Source organism: Phacochoerus africanus, chromosome 3 (genome assembly GCF_016906955.1).
Source record: "Phacochoerus africanus isolate WHEZ1 chromosome 3, ROS_Pafr_v1, whole genome shotgun sequence".
NCBI lineage: Eukaryota > Metazoa > Chordata > Mammalia > Artiodactyla > Suidae > Phacochoerus > Phacochoerus africanus.
The window spans coordinates 201695100-201720139 of NC_062546.1; the positions used below are offsets into that span (position 1 = coordinate 201695100).

The 25040-nt window shown below is 49.5% G+C and overlaps 1 protein-coding gene across 1 annotated transcript in view; it reads right to left on the bottom strand.

The window, feature by feature from the left end:
• IQCA1 (IQ motif containing with AAA domain 1) overlaps positions 1-25040 on the bottom strand; it is a 168879-nt gene that overhangs the window by 28373 nt on the left and 115466 nt on the right. Inside the window, exons 13-15 of the mRNA XM_047773843.1 lie at positions 24167-24249; positions 15250-15357; positions 12089-12288 (exon numbers count right to left, since the gene is read on the bottom strand). Of these exons, the coding sequence (XP_047629799.1) occupies positions 12089-12288; positions 15250-15357; positions 24167-24249 (391 nt within the window). The remainder of the gene's footprint in view (positions 1-12088; positions 12289-15249; positions 15358-24166; positions 24250-25040) is intronic.

The window sequence follows — 25040 nt, forward strand, 5'->3', positions numbered from 1 at the left end:
CGAGGGGGCAGCCAGGACACGGCAGAGCCCTGGGGTCGGATGGAGAGGATACCCAAGGGACGGGGGAGCGGGGGATGAGGCCAGCCTAGGGCTGCGGAGTGGGGACCACGGGCAAAGACCTCGATGGAGGAGAGAACCAAGGGGCTCAGAGGCGGGAGCCGCCCTGGAGCCGGGGAAGGTGGAGGGCAGGGAGCAGGCGGGTGACGGCGGCCAGCGCTGGCCCGGGGGTCTGGCAACCAGGAGGTCACTGGTGGGGACAGAGGCCAGGAGACATGGAGCTGGGAGTACATGGGACAGGGACAGAGACAGGAAATGCGGACTGGGCAGCGTTTGGAGGTGGCTTTGGAGGGGGAGGGAAGGCAGGAGAGGACGACCTTGAGGGGGCTGATCGGGCTGGCCCCCTCTGCTCCACTGTTGCTGGGGGAGGATGGCTGTGGGCAGGCAGGGTGCCTGGGGGTGGAGGGACATCTGAGATGCACAGCAGGCAAGGCTGGGCTTTGAAATATTGTCCCCTGACCCTGGAAATTTGGTCCTTCGTTGTTATGCAAAAGCTGCACTGGTTGGTGGAAATTTCACAGCACATATTCAGACACAGACACGACACCCTGTCCCTCCAGTGGGAATGGACCGTCAGCGTGTCCTGTCTTCACAGCCCTTCTTCCACTTGCAAACATGCGCTTGTGCTTCACACACTGCTTCGTGTTCCTATTTATTCTTAGGATTTGATTACTTTATTTTATCTTTTTGCATTTTTGCCTTGTCCAGGGCCGCTCGCACGGCATATGGAGGTTCCCAGGCTAGGGGTCCAGTCGGAGCTGTAGCCACCGGCCTACGCCACAGCCACAGGCAACTCAGGATCTGAGCTGAGTCTGTGACCTACACCACAGCTCACGGCAACGCTGGATCCTTAACCCACTGAGCAAGGCCAGGGATCGAACCCGAACCTCATGGTTCCTAGTCGGATTTGTTAACAACTGAGCCACAATGGGAACTCCGATTTTTTTAATGTGATTTTATTTATTTATTATATATGGTTTTTGGCCACACCAGCAGAAGTTTCTGGGCCAGGGATCAAACCTGAGACACAGCAGTGACCACGCTGGGTCCTTCATCTGCTGAGCCACCAGGGAACTCCTCGATGTGATTTTAAGGAAATCATATTGTTTGCTTAAGTATGAAATTTATTTCTCCAAATCATTTTAACATGGGATCCCCTAATTTATTGATCTAATCTTCATTTTTTGAACATATGGATGGTTTTCTCTTTTCTTGCTAAACTGAAGGGCGCTTAGCTGAGCATTTTTGGGTCCACGAAGTCGCTAGATCTGGGTGCGTGCCAGCGCTTCACGTTTTCACCGGTGCCATCCACCTGCCTTCCCGGAGGCCCTCCTTCACACTCTCCAGCTGTAAACAAGTGGGTCTGTTTTTCACTCTTCTCCTCCACAAGTATTAACTATAAAAAACTCCTTGCCAATTTGTTAATGAAAAATGGTATCCTTTGCTCTTTTAATTTTCATTTAGCAGTGAAAAGGCTTCATTTAAATTACTCCCAGATAGTTTGAGGTCATGGGCAATTAAATGTAATTCATTCATAATTGAACTTTTCAGAAGTTACAGAGGACCGTTTCCTGCGGCCGCCAGTAGGGGGCTCTGCAGTCCCATCGAATATCACTTCCTGACTAAAGTTGCATTTCCACCTACACGTGCTTTTTCAAATTCTGGGAAGTTCGGTCAGACAGTTACTTTTGGTGTGAATTTCGTGGATTTGATCTTCTGTATTCTCCAAAGAAATGCTCTCAACATCCACCATTAGGATTAGATTCTCTTGGGTTGGGGCAGAGTGGCTCAACCATGAAAACCGGTTTGTGTTTGGCATGCTTGAATTACACACTAGGTCTGCCCACATGACCTTGGAAGCTTTGGAAGTTCTTTCTGAACGTGTCCTGTTTTGCTTGCCATAGAGAACCCAAGGAAAAACCAGCTATGTCTTTCTATGATTGCGTCTTAAGGTTACCAAACTGAAAAGGAGAATCTATCCACCTTTCCATCCATCCGTCCACCCGTCCATCCGCCCATCCCACACAGACTTGCTGAGCATCTATGGTGGGATGCAGGACTGCCTGGGAAACGTGGTCCCCACCTGCAGAGTGTGTAGCCTCCTGTGTCTGAATGGGAGTGGCTGGGCAGCCAGACAGCCACCAGCAAGGTGCTGTCCTGCTGGGGAGGAGCTGGGGTTCACTTTTCAAACAATAGTCATTTGGATTCTGTTTCAATACTGAATATGTGAAGACATCCTGTCCCATATTTCCATCACTTCCAAAGAATACTTAATGGAATACTACTCAGCCATCAAAAAGAACAAAATAATGCCATTTGCAGCAACATGGATGGAACTAGAGACTCTCATACTCCGTGAAGGAAGTCAGAAAGAGAAAGACATATGATATCACTTATATCTGGAATCTAATATACCGCACAAATGAACCTTTCCACAGAAAAGAAACTCATGGACTTGGAGAACAGACTTGTGGTTGCCAAGGGGGAGGGGGAGGGAGTGGGATGGACTGGGAGTTCGGGGCTAATAGGTGCAGACTATTGCCTTTGGAATGGATTAGAAATGAGGTCCTGCTGTGTAGCACTGGGAACTATGTCTAGCCTCTTATGATGGAGCCTGATCATGTGAGAAAAAAGAATGTATGCATGTATGTGTAACTGGGTCACCATGCTGTACAGTAGAAAACTGACAGAACATTGTAAACCAGCTACAATGGAAAAAATAAAAATCATTGTAAAAAGAAAAGAATAGTTAAGGAGTCCCCATTGTGGCTCAGCAGAAATGAACCTGACTAGGATCCATGAGGATGCGGTTCCATCCCTGGCCTCAGTGGGTTAAGAATCAGGTGTTGCCGTGGACTGTGGTGTAGGTTGCAGCCAAGGCTCGGATCCCGTGTTGCTGTGGCTGCAACATAGACCAGTGGCTACAGCTCCAGTTCAACCCCCTAGCCTGGGAACCTCCACATGCCTGGGTACGACCCTTAAAAAAAAAAAAAGACAAAAAGAAAAAAGAAAGAGAATATTTAACATGTCTATTTCCTCGCATGATCTTTTATGTAGCAGCAGCAGTACCTTCGAGTCCTTACTGGGTGTTAGCTGGGACAAACCGTAAATGACAATCACAGGAAGAGCAGGGATGGATTGAAGAGTCAGATAAACCAAGGCAGAGGAGAGGATTGGGGCAGCGGGGGCGGGGGGGATTCAGGCCCAGTCGATGGGCTGTGACAGGTGATCTGGGGCCACCAGGTCAGCGCTGGTGACAGAAACATGCTGATGCCGCTGCTGATGGTCAGGCAAATTCGAGGGGAGGCAGCTGGATGGTGACAGAAACATGCTGATGCCGCTGCTGATGGTCAGGCAAATTCGAGGGGAAGGCAGCTGGATGGTGACGGGTGTCAGGCTTACAGACGGTCCAGACGGTCCCCTGGTGCCCCTTCGGCCAGCCCACTCCCAGCTACGCCAGCCTCATGGGTTACAGCCGCCCGCTCCAACTCTATGCCAACTCAGAAGCACAAGGGTCAACGCCTGGGTGCCGGGCTGCACTCCCCCCACCGGGCACCTTTCCGGCACCCCTGCCCTACGCCTTTCCAATTTGGTTGAAAATTCTTCAAGGCCTGTGACACGGACCTGGGCCCAGCCCGTCCGCATCGCCCAGCACAGACCAAGAGCAGATGCCCGCCACGGTCACGGAGATGGCAGCCCGGTCCGCTCGCTGCAGACGGCGCCCCAGGCATCTGCCGTCTGGGGCCGCCCCATCCTCCGTGCGGCCGTGGGACCTGGCAACGCGCTGAGGCTGCGGCCCGGTTCTGCTGGGAGCCCAAGACTGCTCTAAAATAGGAAGTCTGGCTTAAAGAACAGCCCTGATACCTGTGTGCCTGGTTTTCCGACAACAGCCCACTCAGGGCTCACGGGCACCAGCCCCCAATTCCTTTATTTTCACGCCTGAAGCTGCACAAAAAGGCGAAATTCTGTTTCCCTCCCTCCCTCTTCTCCCCCCTCTCCACATCCCCCCCCTTCTCTCACTCAAGCAGCTGCTTTTTTGGGGTCAGGTGTAGGTCTTTGCTTTATCCTGATTGAATTTCACCTTGTAAAGGCGGGACTAACATATTTATTACATTTACTATCCATCTGTGTGGTGTTTTAAAAAAATCTACCTGCGAATAGCAGCGATGTCTTTGTTTGGGTTACTAAGCAGGAGCAGAAGTCTCCGTGAGCTACAGAAACGGTCCTGGCCGGGCTCCCCATCGTCCGACTCCTGGACCAGCTGTTTACACCAGCACGTCTGGGCAGGAAGGCTTGGCCTTCTGCCACGGGCTGTTGGCCGTGAGCCTGGCAAGGAGCCCTGGTGGGTGGTGCCGAGGCACGAGCAGCACCTTGGCTCCCTTCTGTCCGATCTGCCAGCCTGTACGGGCCTCGTGGCCTGGACACTGGCTGGGCAGTCTCATCAGCCCTGACCTCTGAAGCCTCCCTCTGGCTCCAGCCCTCCGCGGCCAGAGCTCTTACAAAGGCAGGAAGCCAGGACTCCAGGAAGGAGGGGACGTCCTTCCCCAGGCCCAGGGCCCGGGATGCAGACGCTCAGCTCTGGCCTGTCGTCCTGGGCCCCGCTGGCTTCTCTCAGCCTTCTCATGGGTGGCCTGGATGGTCGGGAGGGGGATCAGGAAGACGGGGAACCCGGTGGGAGCTGCCGACAGGATGCTGTGGCCTCCATTTCCGTCGCTTTCTCAGGCTGAAATGTCCCCAGCAGACATGACCTTGCCCTCAGGCCACCACGAGGCAGGACACAGCCTTTGCTCCCCAGAGGCCAGCTGGGGGCCAGGTGACAGCTTCAGAGCCAGAATGAGGCTTAAATCCTTCTTTGGTGCTTTGGGTCACAGTAAAGCACTCTGAGCCTCAGTGTTCCTGTCTGTCAAATGGAGACCTTAATCCCTGCCTATCAGGGAGTGGGGCAATTAAAAGGGGAAGGGTGTATAAAACCCCTTAGAAGGTGCCAGACTCCCAGCAGAGACCAAGCGCCCTTCCCGCTCCTCCATCCCCGATTCACCACTGCACACACCCCGCGAGGCTGGCGCCAAGCCTTCATAACTTCTTTTGCCCACAAAATACCTATTAAATATCTCATGTTTCTTAATTGTTAGAAATATTTCTAATATTTCCTAGCTAAACAGATGTATATTCTTTCCACCTACAGCTTTAGTAGAAGAGAATTTTAAATGACCATTGTTTACTTGTACAGTAAACACGTCTTTTCTTCCGAGCCTGCGGCATGCCCAAACTGCCCAGGCCAGGGATTGAACCCGCACCACATCAGCGACCGGAGCCACAGCAGTAACAATGCCAGATCCTTAACCTGCTGAGCCACTGGTGGACTCCACAATGCATGCCCATTGGAGTGATTGTGTGTAAATAAAGGAATCCTCCCCACGGACAGGAACAAAATGGATTTGAATTTGTGCTTGGGAAGCAAATCAGAGACTCGTTTCAAAGACGTGTTTTCACGTGTACAGGGTGCTGTGGGTGCAGTGAACACCTCCAGCCAGAAGCGATGTTCTGATGTTTCCTAAGTGGTGCATTCTTGGCTCTACAGAGACAACTTTGCTGGGAGGGATTCTTCATAAGAAGACGGGACGAGTAACCGGGCCCTCCTGTTGGTTCACCTTCTCCAGCAGGTGCCTCCTAAGTGCATTTTGCTGCTCTTAAGCTGCTGCAACCCCTGTGCACGTCACAGGAATGCACCGGGGCTTCCTGGCATTGATGGACCAGCACGAGCATAATATCCTGCTTTCCTTTGGTTAATTAAAAGCAACCCCCACAGCTGCTCTCAGTCAGGCCAGGACTCAGTGGCCTCATGCACGTGATTTTTAATGAAACCGCTTCCATTCCCGAGACCTCTGGGTCTTTCTTTTCTTTTTTCTCTCTTTCTTTTTGTCTTTTTAGGGCCACACCCATGGCATATGGAGGTTCCCACGCTAGGGGTCAAATCGGAGCTATAGCTGCTGGCCTACACCAAGCCACAGCAATGTGGGATCTGAGCTACATCTGTGACCTACACCACAGCTCATGGCAACGCCAGATCCTTAACCCACTGAGGGAGGCTAGGGATCGAACCTGCAACCTCATGGTTCCTACTTGGATTGTTTCTGCTGCGCCACGACAGGAACTCCCCTCTGGGCCTTTCATTAATCAGTTAAATACACAGTAAAGGTGAAGCTCAGTGAGAGGTGTGTCAGGCCCCCCGACGTGGAGTGGCCTGGGTGGGGGAACGTGCTGTCCCCCGTTTGATAATCGACACTCAACGCTTTGTGGTGCGTGTGACGTCAGTTTGCAACGATGCCAAGAAACGCCGAGGCGGCCTGTCTGATAGCAGGACAATCTCGGCAGCAGGAGCAGGTGATCGCTTGAGCGTGAGCCCTTCAGGATCATGTCCTCGGCTCTGTCCTAGAGTCACTCCAGGAACGACCGAGCCCTTCGGTGGGTGGGAGAAGAGAGGCCCAATTCAGCCCCGTGTCAGTCAGAGGCTGAGCAATGCAGCCTCTGGATCCAGAATGAGCAGCCTCTGGACCTGCAGCCTCTGGATCCAGAATGAGCAAGATCACATCACGGCTTTTCGCAGGAAAAGGATTTCAAGGCTTTCTTATCAGTTAAACGGGGATAACAGTGGTACCCCCCCCCCCATGAGGCTGTTGTGAGGAGTACATGAGTCAAAACACAGAAGTGTAGGGTCTGCGAAATACAGATGTTCAGGAAATGCCATTATTTTCATACTTCTGTGTTTCTGTCAGTTACTCAGCAATGTCAACAACATTGGGTGTTTAGAATGAGTGCATTTAGGTGCTCTTTGGGGCAGGAGGATGGGTTTCTTTAATTTTCCTCTGAAGAACTAGGTGCTTTGAGCTTGGTGGTTAAGGACACAGAGGCCACAAGTCAGGCTGCTGGGCTTCAAATTTCAGCTCACCCTCAAATAAATCCTTGGTTAACCTCGGAAGTGTGCATGCATGGGGGAGGATTCCAAGAAGCTCAGGGAAAGCAACAGCTGGAAAACTAAAATAACCGAGCACATACCTTAACTTCTGCCAAGTTAAGGGAGCTTGGTAAACACTTTGGGCTTTCCATTGAAACCTTGGAAGGTTTCAGGACTTCCAGGGTTCCAGCACTACTGGCAAAATCAAAACAGACCCACACCAACAAAATAGAAAACAAAGCCTCTGCAAGTTCAAGCGGATCAGCCAGTAATGTAACTGCCTGTTAGAACAAAGCCTCCCTGCCTCAGACTGTAAACAACATACCATCCAGAATGTCTAAACAGCAAGAAAAAATTATTAATCATATGAAGAAGCAGCAACATGTGACGCATAGTCAAGGAAACATCAGTCGAATAGAAACAAAATTCAAGATGACCCAGTATGGGAATCAGCAGGTAAGAACTATCAAGCAGCTACTGAGTTGAAGGAGTTAAAAGAAAAGGTAGTTATATTGAATGAACAGATGGAGAATTACAGCAGAGAAATAAAGACTTACAGGAATAAACAAATTTAAATCCTAGAACTGCAAAGCAAAATATCAGAAACACAAACATATAACCCACGAGGTAGGTTTAAGAGCAGACTGGAGACAGTAGAAGAAAGGATAGATGAGCCTGCATACAGATGAACAGAAATTGCCCAACGTGGAAACTAGAGAGAGAGAACCTCAGTGACGTGTGGAACAGTATCAAGCCGTCGAATATACATATTTGACTTAGAAGGAGAGAAGAGAAAGGGAATCATGGTCCACATGGCCCCAGTTTGGTTTAAAACATATTTACAGTTTCAGTGAGCACGATGAGCCAAAGCAGTTAACGCACAAAGAACAAACAAAATACCTAGATGTATTACAGCTAAATGAAAACCAAAATAAAAAGGGAATCTTATAACCATTCAGAGAATGATGACATATTGCAGACAGGAGCTCAATCGGTTGACTTTTGGATAACTTTTCCCGAGAAAGAATGGCGCTAAGGAGACTGCATAGTAACATTTTTTTTTTTTTGGTCTTTTTGCTATTTCTTGGGCCGCTCCCGCAGCATATGGAGGTTCCCAGGCTAGGGTTCGAATCGGAGCTGTAGCCACCGGCCTACGCCAGAGCCACAGCAACACAGGATCCAAGCCGCGTCTGCGACCTGCACCACAGCTCACGGCAATGCCAGATCGTTAACCCACTGAGCAAGGGCAGGGACTGAACCCACAACCTCATGGTTCCTAGTCAGATTCGTTAACCACTGTGCCATGACGGGAACTCCCGTAGTAACATTTTTAAAGTGCCAAAAGAAAAATACGTCACCCCAGATTCCAATATCCATCACTAGCAGCCTCCAAACATGGGGGCAACGTAAAAACCACTGAAAAATAAAACAAAAGCTAAGAAAATTTGTCGCCGGCAGACCTGCACTAAAAGAAACGTTCCAGGAAGTTCTTCAGCTGAAAGGGACATCACGCCAGGTGGAAACCTGGATTGACAAAGGAATGAGAAATACTGAAAATGGTAAATATACGGGTAGGTATAAGATACTGATTTTTTTCTCCCCATTTCTTTGAAAGACAAATGACTACGTAATGGCAAAATAATAACAGTGTTGCATTATTTGCAGCATTTCTAGATGTAAAATGTATGATGAAAACATAAAGGACAAGGGGTAGCCAATGGATTAAATTGTATCATTCTCACATTTTAAGTAAATTAGTATGATATTAACTCTGTGTAGACTATGATAAGTTAAAAATGACTATTGTAATTTGTAGAGCAATGCCTAAAAAATAAGAGAGAGTCACAATAGAGGAATTCAAATAAAGTACTAAAAAAGCACTGAGTTTATCCAAAAGAAGGCAGGAAGGAGAAAGAGACAAATAAAAGCAAAAATAGGACCAACAGAGAACGTACAGCAGAGCGGGAGACCTAACCCAACCGTGTGAATAACCGCATTTAAAGTAAGGGGACCAGGGAGTTCCCGTCGTCGTGGCGCAGTGGTTAACGAATCCGCCTAGGAACCATGAGGTTGTGGGTTCAATCTCTGCCCTTGCTCAGTGGGTTAACAATCCGGCGTGGCCATGAGCTGTGGTGTAGGTTGCAGACACAGCTCAGATCCCGCGTTGCTGTGGCTCTGGCATAGGCTGGCAGCTACAGCTCCGATTTGACCCCTAGCCTGGGAACCTCCTATATGCCGCGGGAGCGGCCCAAGAAATGGCAAAAAGACAAAAAAATAAAAATAAAAATAAAAATAAAAATAAAAAATAAAGTAAGGGGACCAGATGCGCTGATTAAATGTCAGATACTATCAGATGGGGTAAGAAAGCAGCACTCGAGTGTGTGCTAGTCACAAAAAGGCACTTTAACTATAAAGACACTGAAACCAAACTAAAACTAAACTAAAACTAAACTAAACTACAACTATAAACTTAAACTATAAAGACACTAAACTAGGATAAAGAAAGCAGACTGGGCAGATGTCAAGATAAGGAGCATTTCCAGGGACGGGTCCCGGTGATAAAATAACCCACCAGGAGGACATGCCCTCCTAAAGGTGGGTATGCGGCATTCCTAACTGAGCCTCAGCCCAGGTGAGGGAAACCCCGCATTCCTAACTGAGCCTCAGCCCAGGTGAGGGAAACCGCAGGAGCTAAGGAAAGGAGGCTCACGGATGCCGCAATCGCCCGGGGGGCTTTAATCCCCCCTTCCGTAACTGACAGGACAGATAAGCCACAAGAAGTTGGGAAATGAAAAAGCAAATCACGGAAGAGAGACAACGCTCGCCGTGTGCGCGCCCCGCAGAGAACCTGTACCCAGAACAGGTAAAGAACACCCCCACATCTCAAGGCCAGCCGGTCAGTGAAAAGCAGGCAAGTGACCCGAATGGACAGTTCACAAAAGAAGTTGTTCAAGGACCCAAAAGCACCTGAAAATGGTGGGGACATGGCTGTATCCAGTCTTTTCAAAGTCCATGCCTATTCAGATGTCACCGTGTATAAATTCCACCTCAATAAGAATAGCGCTGGGGGACAAAGAAGAGAAGGATCTAGGTCTGAGCCCTCTAACCCTGGGCAAGTTACTCCACCTCTCAGAGCCCCAGGTTCTTTCTCCATAAAATGGGGGAAGAACAAACTCCTCCCTGGGCTGTAGGGAAAATTCAAAGATGTGCGCTGGTACCAGGCGCTCGATAGTTTAATGCGTAGACTCCCTGCCCTTCTTCTCGCCGCCCGGCTCTTCAAAACTCTCCACGGGTGCCTTCAGGACAAGAGAGGAGCAAAGGTGAGGCGGCTGTCCTCACTCCTGCAGTGTGGGGACCACGTGCCTGGGAGAGGAACCCTGCTGCCCTCACTGCCTCCCTTGGGTCTGTTAGGATGAGACGGAAAGGGGACCATTTCTATGAGCTGCTGTCCACGCGTAACCACCTTCAGAGGCCCTGGGAGCAGATGCAGAGCTAACCTCCGGCCCCAAGTCTGGGACAGTCGTTGCTACCTGCGTGTTCTGACAGTCAAAGCTGGCTTATGTAGGAATTCCCATCGTGGATCAGCAATAACAAACACAAACAGCGTCCATGAGGACACGGGTTCGATCCTTGGCCTGGCTCAGGGGGTTAAGGATCCGGCATTGCCGTGAGCTGTGGTGTAGACTACAGATGTAGCTGGGATCCCTCATTGCTGTGGCTGTGGTGTAGGCCGGCAGCTGTGGCTCTGATTTGACCCCTCGCCTGGGAACCTCCATATGCTGAGGGTGAAGCCCTAAAAAGACACACACACACACACACACACACACACACACACACACACACACACACACACACACAAAGCTAGCTTATCTGGCGTTCTGGCAACTAACAGGGAACTGAAGTGTGAGGGCAACCTTGAGGTACCCAACCAAATGAAGATGAAATCCTGCAAACTTTGAATATTAAATATCAATATTTTTACATTTACCATGGATAAGCCACGAGGTCCAACCAGACGGTGCAGGGAACTAAGCCAATCTCTTGGGATAAAACATGATGGAAGAGAATATGAGAAAAAAAAATATATATGTACGACTGGATCACTTTGCTGTACAGCAGAAACTGGCACAACACAGTAAGCCAACTACACTTCAGTAAAAGTAAATAAATACCTACATTTGGTATCGGGGTGCTTCAAAACGTGGTTATCTTTTCGTGTAGATACGGATAGTGCGCCTCTGTCTATCTTTCTACCCATCTGTCTGTCTGTCTGTCGATACCATCTATCTGTCCATCTATCATCTATTATCATCTATCGACCTGTCATCTGTCATCTGTCTGTCATCTGTCTATCATCTGTCCATCATCTCTCTCTCATTTATCACCATCCTTCACCATCGTCAACTGTCATCTGCATCTAAACTGTATCACAGAATCATGGCTTTTAGGGCTGACAGAGCACCTCAGTGTCATTTGGCTTGACCTGAGGTCGTTTTGGCGATGATAAAACAGAGACCCAGGGAGGTGACAGGCTTATCTGAGATCCCAGCACTGGGCTGTGAGTGGATCTTCTAGAACTCCGTATCCTCCGGCCCTCGGATATAACTGCGTCTCTGTACAACTGTCATTAGCTTAGCTTCTGGTGGGTTGCTCCTTAGAACGTGGGGAGCTGATGGGCAGTTCATGCCTGTAGGAAGAATGACCCCAAATGCAAATACGATGCCATGACCGGAGGGAGGTGGGCTGAACAAAAGAAACCGTGGGTTTAATTTTTAACGAGACATGAGAGCGTTTCAGGAAGGGTTCCTGTGTCAGACGGAGGCTCATCTGAACGGCACAGTAGGGTGTTTATGCAAAGAAAGAAGCTGCGTTTGGTCGCTGGATGCTCACGGCGATGCAGTAATTAGGTAATTTACGGGAGGACGCGATGGGGAGGCTTGAGAGGGATGGGCCTGTCAGCGGAGGAAATCATGGGCTCGGGCTCTTGCCAGTTGGCGTAAGGAAATTAGCCGCCGTCTGTGGAAACGCAATTTGAGAGAAGGAGGAGGCCCAGACACCAAGAGAGGCAACCAGTACCTTGAAGACCAGGTGCAGCATCATCTGGAGGCCACGCTTGCCCGGGTACTTCCCAGCAGTGTTCGCTGCGGACAAGTCGAAGAGGTTGGCTCCTGTTTCCGTGCAGATGGCATGCACGAGCATCTTCTTCCCCACCCCAGACGGCCCGGCCAGCAACAGGGATTTCACCAGAGGAGCTTTCTCATGCACCGCGGCAGAACCTAAAACAGGCAGAGGCAGAGGCTCCAAGACCCTGCCGAGAAAATCAGCCGTTCTCAGACGGGGATCCCTCAAGGCCAGGACTCCGGGGCGTGACCCCGGTCTCTGCACCGGTGATGAATGCGTCAAAGGCATCTGTAACCAGGGGCATCGATTCTCTCCCCCCTCACCCTAGCATTTCCCCAAACTCATAATTTTAAAGGACATTCCTGCCCTAAGTAACCTCTGGCACTTGGGGGGAGGGGGGGCGGGGGTGTCTCTGCTTGTCAGCAGCAGCTCCGCGCCCTTTGAGGCTCCAGAGAGGAATGTGAGTTGCATGGTGAGAAGTGCAGAGACGTGTTCAGGAGTGAGTCTTGGGAGGTAAAGGGTGGGGGGGACTCAGATCCAGAGGTGGCAGTAGCCTGGCTTCTTTCTTCTGTCCTGTTTCTAGCCTGACATCCCCGGGAGCGATGGGGGAGGGGACAGCCGTGCTGAGGACAGATTCGGGGGAGCGGCAGCAGGAGGGAAAGGTCCGGGGTGGGGGCGAAGACCCAGGAGCTCATGTCACTGGCCCCAGGGAAGTGACTTTCCAGAAGTGAGGGTGCATCGCTAGGGCCACTCAGAGATGAAGAGGGTGGTCCTGGAGCCCCAGCATGAGGATGAGGCCTCGCTGGCCTCTGGACAGCGGACCAGATGCGAGGGCAGGGAGGGGCCGGGGAGTCCCCAGGGACACACCTGCCACAGCGCCACCGCTCTCCCTGCCCATCCCGTCCGTTGACGGCAGTTTTGGTTCTTTTCTTTTTCTGCCGCAGCCGTGGTACATAGAAGTTCCTGGGCCAGGGAGCGAACCCGAGCCTGTGCAGCAACCCAAGCCACTGCAGTCAGATTCTTAATCCACCGTGCCGCAGTGGGAACTCCTCCACTGCAGTTTTAAAAATTACCCAGACTCGCTCAGAGACAGTGAATTTCCAGGCTTTTGTGCTTTCTCCCTTTTCAACTTTGGGAGGATTAAAGCATCACGAGGGAGCCAGTGTTCCGTGTCCTAAGCCCAGCTCTGCCCCTTCCAGCCCTGGACTCGGAGAAAGTCCCTGCCCGTCCCAGAAAGGCTCACTCATCCGTAAAAGGCGGTTCAGCGAGCAGTCTGCTGGGACGTGAAGCACATACATAAAATGCAGCTTCTGCTCCCAAAGTGCCCTCCTCCCTCCACACTGCGGGGACAGTGACATTTTGGGGGGGGGGGAAGGCGAGTGGGTGAACACTGACCAGATGCTTCCCGGGCATTCCCTGACTGCCCAGGGGGCTTTGGACGTTCAGTCCTCACCCTGGGCGCCCTGATGGAGGCTCCTGGAACCCCGGAGGTGGCGGGAGCCGTGTTGCCCGGTGGGGTGGACAGTGGCTTCGCCATGTGTCCCCAGAGCCCACTGCGGGGAGGCCGCCTTGGTTAGTCATGGCCGTGACGACCTGAATAATCAGGACAACAAACTGTCCCTTTGGTGACCAGATGCTATTTTTGGCCCATGAACCTTCGATGAAGGCCGGGCTGGCTGAGCCGTGAGCGTACTTTTCTGACCAGTCTGCACATTACACACTCATGAGCTGGTCACGGGAACAAATGCCCGCGGGCTGTGGGACTCCAGGGTTTTCACTGATGAAGGGAGCATCCGGGTGGGGTGCCTCCTGGGCATGCTGCTTCCAGTACCCGGCAGCCAGCTTGGAGGTGACATCATCAGCTTAGACCTGCCGGGCAAGGGTGCCAATGCACCTCATGCTGATTTGGGAGGAATTCCCTTAAAATCTTGTCCACTTTGGGGCCTTTGACTCTGCTGCCTTTCATCACAGTGTGATGAGGCTTGAGGGCAAATCTGTTTCTTTACACAGACCCTGTAAACAGCGTATATTTATTTTGTTGACCCCCAATTATGCTGACGCCCCAAGTATTACGTATTTGTTTATGTTACGGATATGTTTTATTTACGTTGACCCCCAACTCCATTTACTGCTTCTGACATTAAGCTGAACGAAGAAGGAACTATCTCCTGCCAGTAGGCTTACGTTCTTATTTAAATCCAAGCGGACTAGGAGAACACTATGCCCATTTCGCACTGGAGCAAAGTAAACACACAAAATGCGATTTCTGTTTCAGAATGGTCAGCACGGCACAGCCCAGCTGGAGTTCCTGCCACCGGCCTGGGTGACTCAAGTCATACACGTGCCTGAGGCACGAAACATAAACGAAAGCGAATGAGAGCAGCAGGTATCTCTCTGGAGAGCCCAGGCTGTCTGGTCTGTCTGTCTGAGCCATCACGACTGGACCTCGGTGGAAACTGGCAGAGCCTTGACTCTTTAGGGTCATGAAGATACTTTCAGTGACTCCCCGTGTTAAGGATCTGGTGACAGAGCCTGTGTGTAAAAGGCAGGCTTAACCTTAGCCCTCGTCTAACGGGAGTCCTTTGAATGGCAGGTCTCTTTGGTGTCATCTCTCCAGATGACCGCCTCCAGGACCTCAGCCTGAATGTTAAGGGGACGTCTGAAGGCGCTACACATGTGCTTCGCGGGTGGTCCCTTTCTGTGCGATCCAGGACGCACTAGCCCGGCGGCACGACCCTCACTCAAAATTCTCAGTGGGGGAGTTTCCGTTGTGGCTCAGTGGGTTAAGAACCCTACATAATATCTGTGAGGATGTGGGTTCAGTCCCTGGCCTTGCTCCGTGGGTTAAGGATCTGGTGTTGCTGCAAGCTATGGTGACGTTTGCAGATGTGGCTCAGATCTGGTGTTGCCGTGGCTGTGGCTGTGACGCTGGCTTCAGCTGCAGCTCAGATTCAATCCCCAGCCCGGGAACTTCCCTATGCCACCAGTGCAGCTCTAAAAAGAAAAAAAAATTCTCAGTAGGAGGAGTTAAGCTGCAATGCACGCTGACGACAAGCAGGAAGACAGCAGACACCCCTGCTCTAGAAAAGGCACAGCCAGGCAGGTGGGGTCTTTACCTAGTGGCAGGATCCCATACAGGGTGACGAGCTGTCGGACGTCCAGGAGGGAAGGCATGGGCTCTATGGAAACCTGGCGAAGAGTGGTGCCCAGGTAGCTGTACTCACCTGGGGAGCAAAGAAACACAGGATGAATGAGTGGGAAATTATGCTGTTCTGAGCTGCATCCTGTGGACATGTGCAAAATTAACAGAATACACTTTTTTTTTTTTTCCTTTTTAGGGCCGCACCTGTAGCACATGGAGGTTCCCAGGCTAGGGGTTGAATCAGAGCTGCAGCAGCTGCCTACCCCACAGCCATAGCCATGCAGGATTCGAGCTGCATCTGTGATCTACACCACAGCCACAGCAACACCGTGTCTTTAACCCACTGAGCGAGGCCAGGGATGGTACCAGAATCTTCACCGATTCTATGCCAGGTTCTGAACCGGCTGAGCCCCAGCAGGAACTTGGCATAGAAAACACACTGGGCGGTTCTGAGCAAATACAATTGTCTTATGAAGAGTCGTCACGAAGAGCTTCTCCGATAAAGGCTTGAAGAAAAACTGTCCAGCCACAGAAACATTTCCGCACTCATTCTAATAATTGGGTATTAACGTCAAGGGTGATACTAACCTCCCTGTATTTAAAAAAAAGGACGTCTGAACGCTGAGTATATGGGAAGACAGCAAGGTGCACAAATGAAGGACACACAGAGACGCACTCGGTTTTGTTCGATTTACAGCCGAGAGATTATGTCTAACATTCGCGCAAACTTAAAAAATAACTTAAGATTGGTGTGAAATTTGCATTGGAGCCGTGTAAATCTGAGCCAAAAACGCAACCCTTTGAAAGGAAGGGTATGAATCCAATTTGGGATAAACAGAAACATCTCCTTTTGAGGGCGATGTTCATTACCATTTTTTATCATTTTAAAAAGATTACCAAAGGAGTAATATCGAAATAAATCTTTACAGGTTTAATGAGAAGGCATCAAAGGCCTTAATTGTAAGAGGTCATAAATCTGAAGTGTTATTTTCTAACTAATTTAGATAAGGTCACCGGGAAAATTAGTTTGGCTGCCTCCATTTGTCACGAGGGTGGACTTTTACATGCTCCCATGAGCCCCCCGTGATTTGTACCCGAATCTGAAGGCAAACGATTCACTAAAAGGCTCACGATCTCTTGCTGGGGCTTTTCTGACTTTCTCTTTTCATAACCTGTACGGATCGTGCCGAGCTCTCAGTGTTGCAGATGAATCACAAATACCTCCATGTGTGTAAGAGAAAACTGAAAACGACATTGACGTGTGTAGGAAATCCTGAAAATTTTCAAGGGCTTGAGAGCATGTTCACATGCCAAGGAAATCAGACTTAAAAACTAGATCGCAGCTGCTGTTGGGTAGTGAAGAGCCTTTCGAGGCCTCTGCATGAAAAACCAAAACGTCCTTGGCGAGGGCAGGGGTCTTGGGGATGAGCGATAAGGAAGGCTTCCATCATGGTTTCCCGTCCCCGTGCTTTTTCATGAGCAGGGAATAAACAGAAGAGTGGTTAATTTCAGCTTCCCGGGAGCCGGCAGAGGTCCTGCAGCCACCATTAAACCCAGCATTTCCTGCTGTAAACATGACTTTAGAGGGGACATGAAAGTGACCCTGTCCTTCTGCCTAAGGAAACCCAAATCACACCCAGATGCACCGTGTTTTCTAGACCCGAACAGACGTTCTTTAGACAAATTAAGGTGAATTAGTGAATGCTGGTTCCGACAGAGGGAAGGCACATTTGCTGAGGGAGGCGCGTCCTTCTCAAAGCACCTTATTCTTCTTCAATCTTGCCCAGCATGGAAGGCATGGACCCTGCCCACGGGCTCCTCCGGAACTTAGAGACTTGAGGACTCCCGCACAGACGCCAGGTCTTCCACAAGGCAGAGAAAAGGGAGCGGCAGATAAAAAGGAGGTGGAGATGGAAGGCATGAAAAAGAGCAAGAGAACCCAGAACAGTGGAAAGAGAAGGAACGGGAACAAGTCACGGGCTGGATCGTGTCTCCGTAAAACGCACATGTTGAAGCCCAACCCCCAGAATCGCAGGATGGGACCTTGTCTGGAAATAGGATGGTTGCAAAGAGACGTAGTTCAGCTGAAGTTTTTAGGATGGGGCCTAATCCAGCATGACTGGGGTCCTTGATAAAAGGGGGAGTCTGGACACAGACACACCCACAGGGAGAAGGGCGTGAAGATCAAGGCAGAGGTCGGGTGACGCAGCAGAGCCAAGAAACGTCGCCGACTGCCAGCACACCGCTGGGGACGAGGCGGGGAGGAAATGATAAGGGCGGCTCAGAACCCAGGCAGGGGAGGACCGATGGTCCAGGGAGCAGGGCAGAGGAGGGGCTTGCAGAGGCTCTGAGGCTGCAGCCCGCCCTTCGCTTCTCAGCACCTCCAGAAGGAACCAGCACTGCCGACGCCTTGGCCTTGGACGTCTGGCCTTCGAAACCGGGAGAACAATTTTCTGCTGTTTCAGCTGCCCCACGGGTGGTACTTGTTACAGCGGCCCTAGCAAATGAGCACAGAAGGAGGAAGTAATTGCAGAGCGTAGGAACACAATCGCACACACTTAATGAGAAATAAAAACTATCTGAGAAATGAGGTGGAATCAGTTTCCAATATTTCCATTCTATCCCCCACAGCATTGAAAAGAGAACGCAGAACAGAGCAATTCACAAAAAATCCTAGCTTCTTAAAGAAGTTGCTCAAAGAAAAGGAGTGAGAGGACCCAGGAGGCCCCCAAACAGCAGATGATGCTTGTAGGTTTGGGGGAGGCCTGCCCGCACCAGGGTGTGCCAGGCCCGCCCTGGGCACTGCCAGGACTACACAGAGCATCCTCTCCTAACGACAAGCCTGCTGACGCGTGCTGCGTGGTGACAGTCCAGGTTACTGACCTGCTTATACAATTTATCTTGGATGCAGGCTCCCCAGCTTCTGAAATGAGATCGACAGATTTCTCAGATAACTTTTTTTGGCTGCAACCGTGGCATATGGAAGTTCCCTGGCCAGGGATTGAATCTGAGGCACAGCTACAGTCTACACTGCAGTCGAGGCAGTGCCGGATCCTTTAACCCACTGTGCCGGATGGGGATCAAACCCGAGCCTCCCAGGGACCCCAACAACCCGAGCCGCTGCGATGGATTCTTTTTTTTTTTCCCTTTCTTTTTTAGGGCTGCATGCACAGCACACAGAGGTTCCCAGGCTGGGGGTTGAATCAGAGCTGCCGCTGCTGACCTACACCACAGCCATAGCAACGTGGGATCTGAGCCGCATCTGCGACCGACACCACAGCTCACGGCAACGCCAGATCCTTAACCCACTGAGTGAGGGTTTGAATTCGAGGGATCGAATTCTCATCCTTAAGGGTACTAGCCAAGTGGGTAACGTCATGTGCCACAGTGGGAACTCCTTAGGTTAACTTCCTGTGGCAACAACTCTGCCAAGGTCACATCCCCCCGAGGCAGCACAGGACATGTATTTGGAAGCTTTGGATGTTTTCCGCGTGTAGATGTCTAAGCCCCATCTTCTAAGGTGGGCTTTGGGGGGGCCCGTTGACTCGTCTCACCCCTAGGTGGGCTCTGCACGCCAAGCAGGAGGTGAGAAGCACCAGCCCTGGCCTGGGGGTCCATGTTCCCACCCAGGGCAGTTCCTGAGCCATGGGCAGGGCAGCATAACTTAGGGGCACATTCATAGCTTGTTAACCTGGATTTTCCTCTCTAGCTGCGGCCACCAGCCTTGGAGCTTCGTGCCTCTGTGATGCGGCACAGGAGGGAGATACATGGAGGGACCACGAAGGCACAACCTGAGCCCTTGTTGGCAAACCCTGAGCCCATGAAGGTTGGCTGAGACCACACCCCAGCAAGGGCAGGGGGACAGCCAGCTCTGCGCCAGCTCTGCCTCGAAGGTCATCTCGTCCCTCACTAAATAGTCACAGCAATTAACCACCTACTTAGAGCCTAAGCTAAGGCTCTTTTAAAAGCACCCTTTCACTGTAAAAACGCAGATTCAGAAAGGCACACTGAGAGAAATGTGTAGCTTAGTGGATTCTTGCAGGATGAGTGTCCTGGTAACTTCCGGCCAGGTGATGAAATCCCCTTTTGAGTCACCCCAGAAACAACTCAGCCCCCCGGGCCCCATCCCGATCACAGCCCTCTCCCTCCTGCCAAAAGCCATGGCAGACCCACGTTTCATAGGAATCTCTGTCTTACAGTCTTTCTTAGAGCCGTCACTGCAGTGCGCATGCTTAGAGATTACACTTTGCCCTCCAAGTCTGTTTTATCATTCAGAGTCCCTCGAGCTCCTTCTTTTCAGCACAACCTACTTTTTTTCCCTGCAACTGTGGCATGTGGAATTTCCGGGGCCAGGATTCGAACCCTTGCTACAAGGTGGACCCAAGCTGTGGCAGTGACAACACCATACCCCGAACCCACTGCACCACGACAGAACGCCAGCAGATCTGCTTGTGAAAGAACCTGGGTGTCTGAACTGCAGCATCTCCCAAGGTCTGGACTCCTAAAGAATCACCATCTGCTCCTGTTAGCTGGTATTGGCACACCACTGGGGGCTGTGTCTGTGTCTGTGTGTGTGTAGGATAAAAAACACCTTATGAATCGAAACTGACACTTCCAGTTCAAATTCAGGATTACAGGTTTTTACTTCATTCCTTCTCTAGTGCGTCTGTATCTCCTTTCTTCATGCAAGGAGAATATTAGTCTCCAGGGACACAGACGATGATAGACTATCCAGTAGTTTCTCCTTGGCTTCATCTCACATTACATTATACACACAAACACGTAATCTGATAGTAACAGAGCCAACACTGTCAGAACCACTTAGGATAACCGAAAATCGTCAGATGTTTTCTATGTGCTACCGTATTCACACCGTCAGGCATACAGCCGTGACGTCTGCCTCTCACTCCCTTGTAAGCCTCATGTGGTTCGTTTAATGAGTACGTCTATACTAACTGCTCACCATGAATCTGTCTAGTCATTTTTGGTTGTCTGTAGCTCATCATCAGTCGGTTGATTCTAAGGAAGTGGGCTTCTGGGGAAAATATTCTGATTCCTTATATGTTTATAAAGAAGTTTGTGTCTTGTATACTTGAAAGTAAATGTGGCTGGGTACAAAGTCTTTGAATCTTTCCCCCTTTCCTTGAATATTTAAAATATATCGCATCATTTCCTTCTGGTGATCTCATTTTCTTCGTAACTCATGTGGTCTTTGCTGCACGGACGCCCAAAGGGGTTCTTTTCCCCTTTAAAGACTGGCGTTGTTATTAGAGGACATCTCGGGGTGAGTCGGCTGGAGGTGATGCTTCCGAGAACACTGTGTGATCATTCACTATGTGCTTTAGGAAATTTCTGGTTTGGGAAGTGAATAAAAACTCTTACTATTTATTCTGTTTTTTCGCTTTGGTTTTCTTCTTCAGGGACACGGAATATCCTGATGTTGGACTTCCTTTGTCTAGCGTTGGTATGTGTTTCTTTCTTCTGGAAACTTTTAATTTCATTCTTCTTTTCTGGTTTTATTTTTAAAATTTCTGTCTTTCATATTTCATTTCTTTTAAAGCACTATTGACTTTATTCATTCTTGTATCTATTGTAATTTAGTTTTTTTTCCTAAAATGATTTTTCCCTCTATTTAAAATATTCTTTGAATTGTGTCCAACTCATTTATGCATTTTTCTAATTCGATTTTATTTATTCTTACATATCTCCTACATATATATTTTTTTCTTTTTTGGCTGCCCTCGAGGCATATGGAAGCTCCCAGGCCAGGGACTGAACCCAAGCCAGAGCTGCAGCAATGCTGGATCCTTAACCCACTGTGCTGGGCTGGGAGATCAAACTGGCACCTCCACAGGGACAAGCCAGATCATTAACCCACTCACTACAGTGGGAACTCCCTCTTCTATAATTTTCTTAATGTTTATTTGCTTGGTTTGAAAGAAGAGGCTCCAGTTACGTCTGCTTTATGGGCATGTCTTTTTGTGATGCTAGTTTGCTCCTTATTTTTTCTTTCTTTGTTAAAATTGTTTTTAGCTTTTTCGGATCTCAGCTGCAGCATATGGAAATTCTCAGGCTAGGGGTCGAATCAGAGCTGCAGCTGCTGGCCTACACCACAGCCACAGCAACTCAGGATCCGAGTAGCGTCTGCTGCCTACACTGCCGTTCACAGCAATGCGGGATCGCTGACCCACTGAGCAAGGCCAGGGATTGAACCCACATCCTCGTGGATACTAGCTGGATTTGTTCCCGCTGAGCCACAACAAGAACTCCTTTCTTTTTTTAAGAGAAACGTGGCATGGGCTTTGGCCTCGAGCTTTTCCACTGATTGAATTTAGGAGTTCCTATTCCTATACTTTCAGAAGACAGTTTGGGGCAGGGTAGCCTTTCAAACTTCGCAGGGGCCCCTCTCTTCTGCTGCTTTCTTATATGTCAGAAGCATGGTGTCTTGCCTTTTTAGATGTCCTGGTTCTGTGCCCCTTCCCGTTTTTTTCTGGTCCTTTCTCGCCTTCGTCTATCTTGCTCCTATTCAATTGTGATTCTCCTCCCAAGGCCCTGTCTTGTAAGGGAGCTGTGACGGGTCACTTTCAAGAGCATCTAGAGGTTGGACTGTTCTTGCCCCTTCTTTCTGATTCTGACCACTTTCCCTCATCTGCTGTTGAAGTGGGCAACCCCCTCCGAGTTCCAGCTGCAGTTATTACCACGGCCCATGGTGCTTTCAAGGGAGTGCTTGCTGGTCACTGGGGGGTCCTTCTGCTTTGTGTCCCCAGAGGCTCGTGCTGTGGGCTTTGAGGGGGCATCTGGTCATTTCGTTTCTGTGTAAATGTTGTCCACATTTTTGTGCCATCTCTGCTTTTATGTGGGGCTCTGGGAACCCCCACTGCCATCTTTTCAAGCTAAGGATCGTCACTGAGTAAAATAAGAAAACCATGGAAAAGACCAAAGGGAGCCAGCTCTTGGCGGCGATTTGACTAATTTTGTTAGACGGGGCCATTTTCATTTGAGGTTACTCTTAAGGGGCTGATTTCACTCGTTTTGACCTTGAGCACTTTAAAGATGCTGCCTGGAGACTGACAAAGAGATCACTGAGGAAGTACAACATGGACAAGAAATTAAGAAGAGGAGAGATAGGTCTATTAATTTTTTGAGATGCCACCACGTGCTAGGCACTGTACTAAACACTAGGAATTCGGTGATGAGCAAAAAAAGGAGACATGACGTGAAGGAAGAAAGCAGGCAAGGGGGGGAGAGAGAGGGAAACTCAGAGATCCCACTTCCAAGTAAAGGAGATACGATTCTGCTAAAAGTGTTATTTCTTCATGCAAACAGAATTAACAGAATATAATCATAGCGCTCCGAAGAAACCCTACAGTACTTGAATAAGAGAGACCTAAAATAAACAGAAACCCTATACACAGTCCGATTCATATTCTGGTAAAACCTTCAGCCATTAGGAACCACGAAGGCTCCTCCAAGCCTCCAGGAAATGTGGCTTTATTTCAAAGGGATTAAAGTGATCTTTTTTTCCATCCAAGGGAAATGTCGGCTTTTTGGTCCCACAGGCCAAAACTGGGTCCGTGTAAAGGCTGGAATGAATAACATGGAAATGGGATGTAAGATAATTTAAAAAAGAATCCATGTGTCCACACCGTCACCACAATTTTAAGAGGTGGCTGGAAGGGAAGTCTCTTCAGAAGGATGGTCCCTAATAGATAGAGAAGTGGAGAGAAACAGACACTCCTCTTTTACAACCACTGCAGGAGTCACTGTCTAGGCAGGGACCATCAGTGGATGCAAAAACCTCTCAGATGGCTGGCCACAGAATCTCGTGTCCCTCACAGGTTCTGAACTGATACAAAGGGGGAAATGAAGCTTTACAGTGGAGAAATCGGGGGAAGCGCCCCTTCTTCTGTGATTAACTTTGACATCACCAGGGATGGGGCAAAGGGTCCTTTTGTGCCCCCAAGGTGAAAGGCAGAGAAGACACAGCCTTACTCCCAGTTTCCCTAAAGAAACTGTTTAATCTAAATCAAGTCAGGAGGAAACCACCACACCAACTTAGCTGAAGGAGAGTCTGTAGAACAACTCAGACTCTTTAAAAATGTCCGTGCTACGAAGGACTCCAAAGGCCTATAAACTGGTCCAGATTAAAGGAACGGACGAAAACTCAAGACGTAACCATCACATCCACGGTCCGGGGCTGGATTTCAGATTGAGAAAGACAAAGAGCTGCCAAGGACATTCCTAGGGAGACAGGGCAAATGGATTGTGAACCCGTGGACATGAGGCAAGAGCGTGACACTGACGTTAAATTTCCTGCGTGGGATTATCTTTTGGGGATCATGGAGGAGAATGTCCTGTTGATTGCAGCTGCATGAAAGCAAAAATGATACCTTTGTTAGGGTGGTAGGGGTGTGAAGAATCCTGAGCTTTCAATACGTTTTCAGGTCCTCATGCTGTTTTTTAAAAATGAAGAGAAAGATGCGAGCAAAGGCTCGCTCCTATCTCCTGACAGCTGCTTCTGTGGGGGCCCCTTCGGGAAGGAATTCCTCCTAAAAGGACCCTGTGTTGGAACTACCAGGTGCGTCCCCTATGGTGTCTTTGTAAACACGAGCGCAGGAACGAGTCTTCGTGTCTTCAATTCAGCGGAAGCCCCGAGGACCACGGCTGCTGGGTTTGGAATACCTGCTTCCACCACCTTAGGGGAGAGAGCCAGCCCCACACAGAACAAGTTCACTTCAATCCAATGCAACAAACATTGACTACAAGCCGCCAAGGGCCAGATGTCAGGTTGGGCAGACACAGATGAAACGTTTCCAGCTGTTGGGTCCTCAAAACCCAGGGGGCGACATACACATGTGACCCACAGACGTGTTACTCTTTGTGTACTTTACCAATGTAGTCAGAGAGGTTGACTTTCAGAGGCTGGATCAGCAAGCCTTCTTCCACCAGCTCCTTATACAGCGACTCAGTGGTCCTGGGGACAAAGCAGACCATCCATTCTGTGAACGCACATCAAGTCAGCAGCGTTCACGTGAGTCACCCCATGTGCGGAGAACTTGAACCAGATCTCACGCAGAGTACATTTGTACATATGCAAATAAATGGAGTTCTGAAGCGTTTCTAAAATTGGGCGATAAATTAGGCTCTCTGAAAACAATACTTGCATAGGTGTATCCGATGTTTCCCATTAATAAGAATTATATCTTTGGGTATCTGAGACCAGCTATAACTCCTGCAGCCTGCCCTTTCATCAGCCTTCATGAAGGCACAAATATGAATTAGAAATTACCCAATAACAGGCATGCAACGGGCCTATAATTATACATTCAGTTAGCATCTGCAAGCTGTAGAAGATCATCAATCCTTTGTGAAACTGATGTTTCCTTTTAACTCAAAGCATAAGAGTTTAAAAGAAATATCTGTAAAGAACAAAGGCTTAGAAGGGAAATCATTTTCATCTGAAAGACCAAATATCTAAAGCTGTGAGTGTAATGATTTTTTAGGAGGATGTTACACTCATCCCTAGTGTTTACAGATGACAAAACCACCTCTCTAAGCCTTGGGCTTGTAGACAGCACGTTGGTAATTCGCACTAATTGAGGGGGGGGAATGGCGATATATGTCACCTAATGAATGAAACTCCCCGTGACATTAACCAGGGCTTGCAGGAATTCAGATCTAGCTTGAACACTGCTCAGGATAATCCTCTGATGTGTTCTGTCTTTTCCCTTCTCATTTTTAGGGGCCTTAGGCTTCAGTTCAATC